Raw genomic sequence first — 12,624 nt, forward strand, 5'->3', positions numbered from 1 at the left:
TAATAATCCAGTAAATTTATGCCATTCAATTTTTTACCTAAGTTCAGCTTTTTCAGCAGGGCTGCTGTTTCCCCTTAAGCAAAAGCATCCACAATACACTTTTAAAAATGCCTTTTTAACCATATATATCATCCCCCAATTCTAGTTTCTTAAAAAAACACACATTGCTGAACATATTGAAAGAGATGAAGTTAAGTGGAACATTTTCTTTTAAGGTCTCTGCAAATGTAAAAGTTGGCAGTGTTTGTAATTTTCTTCTGGAAGCAATCATTGATCAAATGAAGTCATCCTACAACACACAGGCTGTAATCCAGCGTAAGTAGCTGTCTGTAATGGTTTGTGACACGAGTCGGAGTGTTAAATCAGTCTCCAAATCACCCATGTTTGAGGTATCACCATGCTCTCACCAAAACCACTTGTACCATCGATCTGCAGCACCAGACTCCCACCCATTTAGCTGATCAACAGGGTGGTACATGATCCATCATGCCCAGTAGAGTTCATCCCTTACGTCCAGCAGGAATCTTTGCAATGACTGCAAAATTAATGGGGGCTGCCATTTGGAGGTTTCCCCTCTTCTTTTTGAACAGGTCTTTTCATAAATATGTTAATAAAATAATTTCAAAATAAGACAGCCAATAAAGTAATATAGATAACTTTCGACACTAAAGCAGCATGTTGCATATTCTCTCTATTACTTGTAATGTGCACATTACAAGTAAAACTTCCTTTTTTCCTACCCAGCAGACTCCAGAGCTATCTCAACTCTGCTTCTACTTGAACACTACTACGGTAGTCGACGTAAAACTTTATTTTTCTCGTTTTTATTGTTAAAAACACAAGAAAAAGAAAATGCATGTCCAGGAGTTGCCAAAAGCCATAAGCTGCGGTAACACATTTACCCTCCTTTCCTTCATTCATGCCACGACTGGGAAGCTAAATGACTGAGTTAATGAATGGATTGCTTCACAAACATGTGACATCTGAATCGCAACAGTTAGTTTCTTTACATGAGCTCTTAGTGTAGTTCCACTGAATCAATATACATCATCATTAGCAAGTTGGCTGATGTTGATGTTTATCATTTTGAGATGGTCATACCACCCTGTCCACATAAAAATAAAAAGATTGACGAAAATTTGTCAGTACTTTTTATTTCGATTTATTGAAAGGATATGCCTGCACAGCCTGGGAACAGAACTGAACTTAGAGGTCACCTTCAAGACATCAACATTAATACTCCAGCAATGAACCTGGGGTCCTGGACATTTAAATATGTAAGGATGCTTCTAGGTGACAAAGCAGATAATTTTACATTAAAACAAAAGAGACAACAAGGATAGATGTCATGGTTGGAGATTCTTTAGAGCTGCAGGCCTCAAAAGCAGGCAGTCGAGACAGCCTGCAGGAGGTCTAAGGTCTTAATGCGACCTCTATTAGCTAAGGAGTTCTTATTAGGTGACCATTTGGACACCTTTAGAGAAAGCGCCTGTGACATGTTTGGGTATTAACTGCGCACAGACAGGCGGGGCAGAGCTTGGCCAGGTCATAGCATATCTTTTCACTTCCTTCTTACTTTCTTTTTGTTGGTGGATCCGGGACGGGACAGGGGGGAGGCCACATGGATTGGTGGACTTGGTTGGCAGCGAGTATTGCCCTACTCTGGATAGTCTGCTTCATAGACGGTAGGTCAAAGCTGTTGGTAGACATCTGAGAGTTTCACTTCGATATGTGGCAAGGCTGTTGCTGACTTACTTTGGCTGCAATTATTGTTGGTATTAGAAGGTAAAACAAAGAAATTAATCTTATAAATGGGTTTATTTTTGATTAAATCAACTTCAGTGACTATCTGATACAGAGCTGACAAACAGTGGATCTGTGCTTCCTATTTATGTGACTAGAACAGGTGAACAAGAACACGTCATCACATTTTAAAGTTTAAAATATTATGGTGTTATTAGAGTTAAGTAAAAAATAAAAAAAAAATAAAAAAAAACACACCCTTGTTGGAAAAACTCAAAAAATTGTGAATTCTTTTAAGTTTGTAATATTGGTTGTTTTGTTCTGCATGGATAGCAGCATGGGTTTGTCCGAGCAGCCTTTAATCCAGCAGTAGACACTGTTTGTAATGGTTTGTGACACTAGTCACAGAGTTAAATTAGTCTCCAGCTGACCCGGCTCCCGTCTTATCTCCAGGTAACGCCGTGCTTGAGCTGCGGCTGCTCTTCCATGCTCTCACCAAAGCCGCTTGCCACCTGTACCTGGCCCTGCTCCCGCTGCGCAGGGCCGCCACCCACTTCGCCGACTGCGCGCGGTACCTGCTCAATCATGCCCAGCAGAGTCCGTCCCTCCAACACGGATACCTCCACCAGGGCCAGCAGCAGCCGCTGGCCAAGAAAGGCACGCTGCACTTCCTGGAGGGCCTGTGCGTAGTGTGCGAGACGGTGCCCAACCTGATGGGCGCGGCGCTCAGTGTGGGCGCCGCCTTCTGCCACATGTTGCAGGGAGGCTTTTACATCCTGGCCGCAACGCTGCGCACCATCCAGATCAACCTCTTCTCTCAGATGAACGGCGAGAAGGAGAGGTGGGACAAGGAGCGAGTCAGGGCCAAGGAGAGCGAGAAAAAGCTGAATTGCAAAGTGCTGGAGTACATCTCGGTGTTCTGTCAAGACCCTGTCAGCGCTTTACGCATCAAGGTGGACGTGCCACCTGTGTACAGATAAGCGTTTGTCTGCTTAAGTGGCACTTAAGAGGCCTTCTCTGAACTGGTCACAGGTTAAAGGTACACTTGATGGGTTTGATCCGATAGGAGGGACACCTTTGACCACTGGCTTTAACTTGCTGTTGAAGTCAACCATCTTACTTGGTTATGGAAGAGGACCACTACCTATGGTGCGTTTTGTTATACCCATTTTGATTTTGTTGAAATGAAAATAAATCTCTCAAACAAATCAAAGTTGAGATCTTATCTTAAAAGGTGCTATTCCAACTTTTTCATAAAAATACTCCTGTTCACTTTAAATCTAGATTGTTGCTTGCACAACGTCACCTCATGGGCTTTTCAGTTGGTTTTGAAAGTTATTTAATGAAGATTAAATCAAGTCAAAACCTCTCGAAAGTCACTGTTCACCCATAATGTATCAAAACGCTATTTTAGGTCCATTTTTAATGCGTCTTGTGATGTCAACCTCAATTCACACAAAGCAGAATTAGAAAAGTTCATTTTCAAGGAACTAAAAGCACAATGAAACATTCAACTCAATAAGACCTCTACAGTGACTGGCTTAATTAATCCGGTTTATTTTTTAAAGTGCCCTGTTGTTCATTCACAGTCAGTCAACAATAAATCTAACATACATTTAAGAAAATTAAAGAACTGAGAATTGATAATGCTAGTTAAAAAATATCCTTAATTCCTTGTTAAAATAATTAGAATATCTAACATTTGTGTCAGTTTTATAAAAATGTATTAGGCAAAAACTAGCATTTTCACACAGCTTTACATTCACTAAGCTTTGTTATTAAGAAATATGGTTTCTGACTTAATTTTGCATGGTGAAAAAATTTTTAGTAAAAACATGTACCTATTAAATCACAATGAAAAAAAACCCCATCATGACATGATTAATAAATATGAAAAAATGATTTATTCATTCAAATGTTTTCATTGACTTACTATCCCTAATTTGTGTTTAAGCAGCAATTTTTCAGTCACAGTGGTACAAAGTTTAGTTTTACACTTCCGGCATTAGCAGGGAGGTATAAAAATATGTAGAGGCCCCAGAAGAGCAGAAGTCCGCTATCAAGTGATGAGAATGGATCAGTTCCAGCTGAGACTACAGCCTGGGATCAGGTGCAGCCTGGACAATCTGCGGAGGGATTCTTCCAGCTGCAGCAAGAAAAAAAAAAAATACCCAGGAGATGTCAGGGTGTAGTTTGTTGGTGTGATCGTGGTGGGGGGCTTTTACTACACTTACCAAGCATGTCTCCAGTTCTTCTCACAGCTGATTTGTTCACTTTATATTCATTATTCTCAGATCTGCAATCAGGCAAGAATAAAATCTTGAATAACTGTTGTAATAACGCAATTTCTGAACCACCAAATAAAGTGAGTTTAAATTAAATAAAACAGATTTTCAGGGCCTGATCTCATTAACTCACATCTCTATCTTACTGACGGCCCCCAGCCTCCGCAGCGATGACAAAACGTTTTTCTGCATGTCCGATGAGAGGGCTTCATAGGTGTGGAGTTCCCCTAAAAAAAAAAAAAGACCAAAAACAAACTGATTTGTGAGCAGCTGGAGGGCAGTTGTCATTTTTTCTTTTTTTTTTACCTGAGACGATGAGTTTTGTAGCCAGAGTTCGCACACCAGACAGGAAGTCTTTCTCTCTGAATACACAGTCTCTCTCCTCACAGAGGAATCTGAACATCAGCTGCTCATAAAAAAATACATACATATTAGATCTTCAGGCATGATCATTTTAACATAACATTCTATGTAAAAATCCCCTTTTTATCTCTGCTTTTTGAAAAAAGAAATGAATTTGGGATTTATGAGACAAACATAAATGATCAAAATTAAATAAAAAATGTTAATATATCACTGTGTGTATTTAACCTGCGTGTTTCACTTTTTGAATTGAATGACTGAAATAAATTGATATTATCCTAATTAGTAACACAGATTGTAAAGGACACCTGATAGGACTCTATGAAGGGTTTCAGCAGCTCCTGCAGGAAAGACAACACCTCCAGTCCCGTGTCTGAATCCGTCACTTCCCACTGACTGACATGGACTGCTTTACATTCGTGTAGCAGAGAGCATGCCTCATCAAAGTCCTACATATTGGGAAAAAAAACCAGAACATGCTCATAAAAAAAGAACATTTGTGGAAATCTTTGGAGTCCCCCCCAGCCCCAAATCAACTAACTTTGTCATTTAATTTAAAAAAAACAAATAAATGTGTTTGTTCAAATTTCTGTACTGACATTTGGGCATTTTTACCCAATGTCAATACATTGGGTAAAAATGTACCAATGTACATGTACATTGGTACTTAAGTCCTATGTGTAGCACTGTAGTACTGCTACACCCCATAGTTTCTGCCATGAGAGCATGTTGAGTTTAATACAAGCATTTTAATTTAAAGAATAATGAACATCTGAGCTGACAACGAGGGGATTTACCTGAGAAGATTTGCCAGGAATGAAAACAAATTCGTTGGAGAAAACTTCTTGCAGGAAGCAGAAGCATGTGAGGAGCTCATCTGTGAACAGACAGTGAGCTATTTACATGAGTTACTATAAAAAGTTAATGATGTCACGTCCTTCCAACCTCCCTACCTTTCCTTGTGCTTTTTCTGATACTCATGGCCAAAGCAAGCAGCGCAGGGCGCACAAAAACATGCAGGCACTGATTTCTGTATGAAGCCAGCATCAGGAACGCAGCCGCCGTCCTCATCATGTCGTCCTCTGGGACTATCGAGTGTTTCCGCTCAAGCTCATCGTTTCGCGTCAAATAGACACGTCCCGCTTTACGGTAAACAACAGATCGATGGAGAGCCACGGTGGAAGACATCACATCTGAATCTGGGACTTTTTCTGCAAAAAAAGACAAACAAAAAAAAAAACAGTTCAGATATTGCACTCTTAGCATTAGTCCTAAATCACTAGAAGTGCTTTAATCCAGTGAATATGCTCTAAGTGAGCGTGAGCACTTGTGCCAACTCACATTCATCTAATCTGTCTGATCTACTTCAGACCAGATCAAGGAACCCGTCTGTCCTGAAAGTGTTACCTCACTGTGTGGCCTCCACCATCACATGCCAAAACAAATGCCACCTACTAGCCATTGAAGGAAAACATAAGTCAAAAAGCCTATAAATGCATTTACTGCAAGTAACCTGTACATAAAAGACAATAACATTTGTAGAATATATGTGAAAAGCACCTTACACCCACCAGGCCAGCTAAGATGAGCCCTAAAATCCAGTGCCAGCTTCCTGAGCCAGAGGGTTTGCTCTGTGAGCTGGTGAAACAGCAGACCCTCTTCTGTTAAGACTGTAGTAGGAACCTGGAGCAAGATGCAGGCCATCAGAGACCAGGGGCTGGTCAGAGCGCCCTCCTCTTGGAGCCGTACAATCATATGAGCCAGCCAGCTTCCACAGGCTTGGGCCTCTGCATTGGGTTTCTGAGGAAGATCCCTGTACAACGGGAACAGAGAGCTGGATGAGACAGATCATCATATTTGACTACAGCCAATTTAAAATTTAAATGACTACAGTTTTTCCAGCTACATCAATGTTTCTTTTTCCCAGTTTCTTGGACATTTATGCAGTATATATTTAAACGTTACATTACAAGAGAACCCATTTGTTATGTCTGAGCTCTAAATTTAAAACCCATACACAGGTCAGGCAGGAGAATTTGTAAACTATTGTTGCAAGCCAAGATGGGGACATAGCAAACATGTGAAAGAGAGTGCTCTGGCCGGTCACCCTGAATGTGTCTCTTTGGTCAAAAATGGTGGTGGCAGCATAATGCTGGGGAGATGCTTTTCTTCAACAGGAACCAGGAAAATGGGAAGAGTTGATAGAAAGATGGAAGATACTAAAAACAGGGCAATAATGAACAAAACAAATTGCAAGAGGCTGCAGAAAACCAGGGAGGTAATTTCTAGTGTGACCCAGTAAAAGACCAGTCCTACATCCAACTGGTAATAAATAGGAATGCATGAAAATTTATGTTTTCTTTCTAATCTGACTGAAACCCACCTATTTTGTGCAAAAATTTAAGTCATTTTTACGTTTCGGGGCAAAAGACTTAAAGCCACAATTGCAGCCTAAGGTTGTACTTACAGAATAACTCAAGAGGAAATAAACAGAGTTACAAGAAACACCTTCAAACTTTCAATTACAACCCGAGTAGTATTGTCCTTACGCCACAAAAATTATGCAGCATTTTGATTTGGTCTGTTAAGTGAAATATATTTAAATCAGTTTTTTTTTTTTGTTTTTTTTTTAATGAAGTAGCAAAGCAAATATGTGAAATATGGATGTTTTTGTTTAAAAAGCTGTTGATACTGCAGGTCACTAGTGAACTATATATGCTCAGCAGGTGATTTTCTCTACCTAGGTATAAGGTTGTACTGGCAGCGATTTATCTTGCCCTCACACAGCTGTCGGACAGACAAGGGACGGCCAAAGTTCACGTGAATGCAGCCGTAGTTCTCCTGCAGAACTTTGCTGGCCTTCAGTAGACCCTGCAGAGAGAATGAGACCAATCATAACAAAGGGAAAAACTGCCTATATGTGCAGTATGAATCATCTCAGACCAGATCTAATGATGGTATTATATTCACCCTATTTCTGTGTTTATAAATTGTGATCTTTGGCAAACCTACTGTAGGAACTTAAAGAAAATACATTCTGAGAGCTGTATGGATTTATAAAAATAGCAGGTCATACCGCGGTGCTTTCTCTGGGTTTGGGGACACCCAGTAGCTCATGTGCGAGCAGCGACTCCTCCAGCACCCGGTCGTAGCTTATACTGATGGGCAGCAAGGTGATGTCATACACCTCGCCTTTAAAGAATGGTTCCAGGATCATGTTCATCATACCTGCAGACATTTCCAGATACCTTAATGCATTTGGAACCAGAGAACCCAATAAAGAAAAGAAAGATCAGAATGTAGTAGAAATATTAAGACATACTCTTTAAAACGGAGAATTGACTAAATGGCGTCGACAGATATGAGCTCACCTAACTTCGGTGGGAGGGACTTCAGTGTTCGACTCCGGAGACCTTCCACGAAAAACTCCAGAGGGGCAAATCCTGTCTACAGAAAACATTTCAAAATGTTAGTTTGTCTCTTAGATGTCAAAAACTGAAGTGGGGATATGGGATCAACTTATTGTAAACACAGTGGCCAACATGGGCTTCTCCTTGTGGGCAAATCTTAGTAATAGCTTGAAGATGTCAATGTTGAAACAGAAACTTCAGTCTTGGTTTACTCTCCAAGTCCAGGTTAATGCAAAACATGCTTCAAACTGAACAGCAGTTTTCCAGAAGTCTCCATTTTATAGCATAACTTGAACAGAGAGTGGTAACTGGATTGTTCTTGAACATCCTAACAAATTTTCTTTTTTCTGAGGATGACAGTTTGGGTCAGACAGCTGAAACCTGGTGTTCCACAGGAAAATTATTCTTAAAGGAGGCCAACATTAGGCCTCTGGAACCTCATATTAACTTTAAAAAAATTTCGGTCTATGCTAGAGGCTAAATTGGTGTAAAAAAAACAACAACAAAAAACTAGTTTAACAAAGCTCTACCTGTCTGCTTTATGATTACATCTATTTTTTGAATGGAACTGTAGTTAAAGCAGCTTGAATTTACATCATCCACCAAATCATCATATGCCTTACTCTGACAATTGTTCGAACATATTCTGACAGCACAGCCCAGTAGAGTTTGTCAGAGCCAATGGCACGTCGGATAAAGAAAGCCCCGGACCGACGCAGTATCTCTCCCACAATCTTCATCCCTGCAAGAGCTTTAAGGAGGAAAAACAAAACAGAACAGGATAAGAAAACTGTGAGACTGCTTGTCAGAATAATTTCTGACTGTTTTAATTATAATGGATCAGTCCAAACTGAATAGATACTTGCGAATTCCTGCAGCAATTACGGGCACTGGAATGTCGTAGTTGAACAAGATGTAGGAGACAACAAGGAAATCGATGTAACTCCTGTGATTGGGCATCAGGATAACGGGGAACTCTTGAGTGGCTTGTTGGAGCTGCAAAGAAGAAAAGAAATAAGAAAAAAAACATCTAGTTTGATAAATCAACTGATGAGTATTGACAAAATATATATCAAAAGGCAATAGACGAAAAAAAAAAGACTGTAGCCCACACAACAGTAACTCCTCTACTTCTACAGTAGACTGGAATCTTTAAAAAAAGAACATTATTTCATATCAGAAGAGAAGAAAAAAAGAAATATCCCATAAGAACTGATAAAAAGTTGACACTACTACTTTCTATTTGTACAGATAAAGTGACACAATCGCACTTAGTGCACAGGTGGAAATAAAGATACTTAAAAGCAAAACTGCACTGGTTACCAATGACAGAGATCAAAAACGTAATACTACCTCCCACATGTGTCAAAGCAGTTTTTGGGTTTTTTTTCTGTATCTGAACACGACCTACAATTTAAATGTAGAATTCTGTACTTTGTAACTCCTGGAACATTGGCAATTTCATGTGATATTTGGGCCAGTTTAAATATGTGTGAGAGAGCGCCTAAGAATCTCGTCATCGAGAGTAGATCCTTATTTCTGTATAGAAGTTTCTTCATGCATCAGTGTGAGTGAACCACAAAAAAATAAAAAATGGTATTCAGTGTATTAATCCCATCTCATTCTCACCGCCTGGAGTCCTTCCATGTTGACATAAACGGCACTGAAGAGTCTCTTGAACACCTTTCTGAATGTGAACGCCATCAGCCTGATGAACCTCAGCTGCAAGTTTTGAGACATTTCCCGCATAATTCTGCATACTTTGTCTCTCACTTCCTCCACAGATGACTCCGTCTCCAAAGCAACCTAAGCAGGGAAAGAAGGGTTGAAGTCAGACTGCCTGCCGATGTTGCTACAACGTCACACTTCACATGGTTGCAACTTTTCGGATTGCTCAATCGCACCTCTTTTATAACGTAGCGAAGATACTGAGACTCCAGCACGGCTTGGTTAAGTTCAGCAGAGGAGCAGGCGGGCGCTCCTTTATACGGTGGAGGACTAAAGGTCCTGAAGGCAAATCTCAAGTCATTGCAGTGTCTCTTGTCCTCCAGGATGTCCACAAATTCCTCTTCATCTTGCAGACGAACTTTATCCAAGACTCTATACTGGAGGAGAGAATAATGTTTGTGTTAAAATGATTAACTTTTAACAACCATAACACTACATTATGATCACATTTAAAATATGTGTGAAGCAAAAAGAGCATGCAGAAAGCATATGGATTTGGTTATTACAGGAAAGTGGAATGGAAGGAAAAAGTGTACAAGGAATATAAATAAAATTGGTGTAAGTTACATAGAGGTGGACTTAATTGTTGTATTTCCTGTGGTAAAGCACTCCTGATCAAGAGGCTGTCAGAAGTGTCTTACCTAGGCTAATGAGGAAAATGACTGCTGTTCACTGTTCCAAATTCCTCTTTACAGAGGCAAGAACGTGATGCATTAAATTCACAAATCAAGGTGAAAAGAGTTTGGAGAAACAGTGGAGAGGCACAGAATCCAAACTGCTTGACATACAGTGTGACGTTTCCACTATCAGTGATGGCTTGGAGTCATCCGATGGTGTTGGTTCACTGTGTTTTATTAACTCTAAAGTCCACGCAGATGTCGACAAGTTCATTTCCAGCAGGACTTGGCACCTGCCTTTGTTGGCAAAAGTATCAATACCTGGTTTAATCACTACGGTAACACTGCTTGATTGGCCATCTTTATTTTGTCCTGGAATAACCTGAGGGTCCTCTGAAAGGCAGAGTTGTAGTTCCAGCAAACAGTGAAACTGAATTTCAATTTAGGCCATAATAATCAAAATTAATTAAACCAAATCAGTGATCAGTGATCTTATGATGACTAAGATCACTGCTTTTTGAATGGGGTTATTGAAATTAATTTTCTTATAGTTCAAATAGCTGAGAACCTTGTGCTCCATGTTGTATTTTTGTGGACAATCAGAAAATTAGAAAGCTGCGTGCACCGTTTTATTTTCGCCTGATGCTGCAGGTTTTTCTAAGTTTACTTTTATGACATTATAGAACTTTAAAAATCTTTTTGTAGGGCAATGTGTTGCAATACTACGGAGCCCCTAAGGGGACATGGAGAGAAAAAAAAAGGAAAGAAATCCCGACTTATTATCTCGAGATCCCGACTTATTATCCCGACTTATTATCTCGAGATCCCGACATCAATACATAACGACCTAATCACAGTCGTTATGTAGATCTGTGGGGGTAGATATATAGATTTTTATTTCGAGCTTGGGCTTGAGTATAAACACATTAAATCAGCGCTTGACAGCAGACATGGATTTAGTATTAGTGAGAGACATCTGAAGAGAGTTTTCAGAGCGCGGGGACTCATTCGGCGCAAGTCCTTTTCCGACTTGGCAGTTTTGGTAGAATTCATTAATAACCAGCTACAGTCCTCTGGACAGCTTCACGGTTACCGATGGATGTACGCTAAATTGCATGTGCATGATATCCTCCTCTGGGACATCTCTGGACCGCAGAAAATGATATAAGTCGTCCTCCATAATCAATGTAGACACACTCCCCCACGTTTACCGCATAAAAACATGCCTTTCCCCCCAAAAAAAGTAACTCGCGATTTTTCAGAAATGTCGGGATCTCGAGATAATAAGTCGGGATCTCGAGATAATAAGTCGGGATCTCGAGATAATAAGTCGGAATCTCGGGATCTCGAGATAATAAGTCGGGATCTCGAGATAATAAGTCGGGATTTCTTTCCTTTTTTTTCTCTCCATGTCCCCTTAGGGGCTCCGTACAATACACACATTTGAGAAAATAATTTGTACAGCTTTAAGATTATTAGGCGGAGGGATATTTGGGGGTTAAACGGAACCTTTCCTTGGTGTTAAGCAATGTAAAGCACTAAGGTTATCGAGGTAACCCAGAAGGTTTTTCAGTTCTGTACTATGACCCAAATAGCTGCCTATTAAGCAACAAGTGGCGTGCTTAGAAACACTGAACAACTTTAAGTGGGCCAAAGTTTGAGCAGCTAAAGTCAACCCTGTTCTGCACTTTTAACAGCTCATTTATTTTCTCAGGTTTAACCATTACTTATACTCTCTTCAGCAATACAACTTCGTGTAAACATAACAGTAAAAAGGTACGGTACGGCTAGGGTACGGTAAATGTCGGGGCTGAATACAAGAGCATATTAATGCCATACTAACAAGGTATCTTACCGTGTTTGCCATTATTTACAAAAATCCGTCCTTCCCTGCTGTTGACGATCCTTTTTCTGACTTTCGGTTTTTGTCTCTTCAGTACTCCACACAAAACAGCAAATGCCTCGCAGCTGAAGCAACATGAGCCGCAAGCCAATAGAGTTGCTGAATTTCGGAAACTCCTCCCCGCCCGCTTGAAACCAGCAGCTCTTTATTTTTGCCCTGGAATAACCTGAGGGTCCCCTGAAAGGCAGAGATGTAGTGTAGTTCCAGCAGTTGTTCACAAGATGAAAGTGTTTCTCTTATTCACTGTATAACCTTCTTTTATTCCAATGGTGATTATCTTCTGCTGTCATTAGGCTAGACTAGAGACGCCATGGACAAGTCACCTGTCCATCACAGGTCAAGACACACAGGACAAACTACATAGTTTGTTTATTTTAATTTCAAAAATCTGTTTTTATTGTGAGGATTATCTTTGGTGTGTTGCGTTCACCCATTCGTATGGTCCTGTCCTTAATTTCTTACGTACACTAACAATTTTATATTACTTGATGTTCCACTTTTTGGATAGATTTTGTCAAAATGAGTGCAAGTAGCTTTAATCTCTGTTGCATTGTAATTTATATTTCCATCATTTC

The 12,624-nt window shown here is 40.1% G+C and overlaps 1 protein-coding gene across 1 annotated transcript; it reads right to left on the bottom strand.

Annotated features, from left to right (window-relative positions):
• Positions 1-3,280: 3,280 nt before the first annotated feature.
• On the bottom strand, positions 3,281-12,116 carry LOC102223376 (dihydroxyacetone phosphate acyltransferase-like). The gene is made up of 16 exons (XM_005800293.3): positions 12,002-12,116; positions 9,706-9,906; positions 9,431-9,607; positions 8,668-8,797; positions 8,425-8,552; positions 7,763-7,838; positions 7,468-7,619; positions 7,132-7,262; positions 5,963-6,204; positions 5,345-5,602; positions 5,189-5,268; positions 4,700-4,840; positions 4,335-4,434; positions 4,162-4,255; positions 3,978-4,039; positions 3,281-3,889 (listed from the first exon to the last, which is right to left on the bottom strand). Exons 1-16 carry the CDS (start codon positions 12,011-12,013, stop codon positions 3,837-3,839), a joined length of 2,037 nt encoding a protein of 678 aa, XP_005800350.1. The 5' UTR covers positions 12,014-12,116; the 3' UTR covers positions 3,281-3,836.
• Positions 12,117-12,624: the final 508 nt, after the last annotated feature.

This window comes from Xiphophorus maculatus, chromosome 15 (assembly GCF_002775205.1).
Source record: "Xiphophorus maculatus strain JP 163 A chromosome 15, X_maculatus-5.0-male, whole genome shotgun sequence".
NCBI lineage: Eukaryota > Metazoa > Chordata > Actinopteri > Cyprinodontiformes > Poeciliidae > Xiphophorus > Xiphophorus maculatus.

What these genes read in the sequence shown, in the direction of transcription:
- LOC102223376 (XM_005800293.3), bottom strand. An exon ending in ATGTTCGAACAATTGTCAGA is followed by an intron (nt 7,839 to 8,424) that starts GTAAGGCATATG and finishes TGTTTTCTGTAG; the next exon opens with ACAGGATTTGCCCCTCTGGA. An exon ending in AACCCAGAGAAAGCACCGCG is followed by an intron (nt 7,263 to 7,467) that starts GTATGACCTGCT and finishes TTCTCTCTGCAG; the next exon opens with GGTCTACTGAAGGCCAGCAA.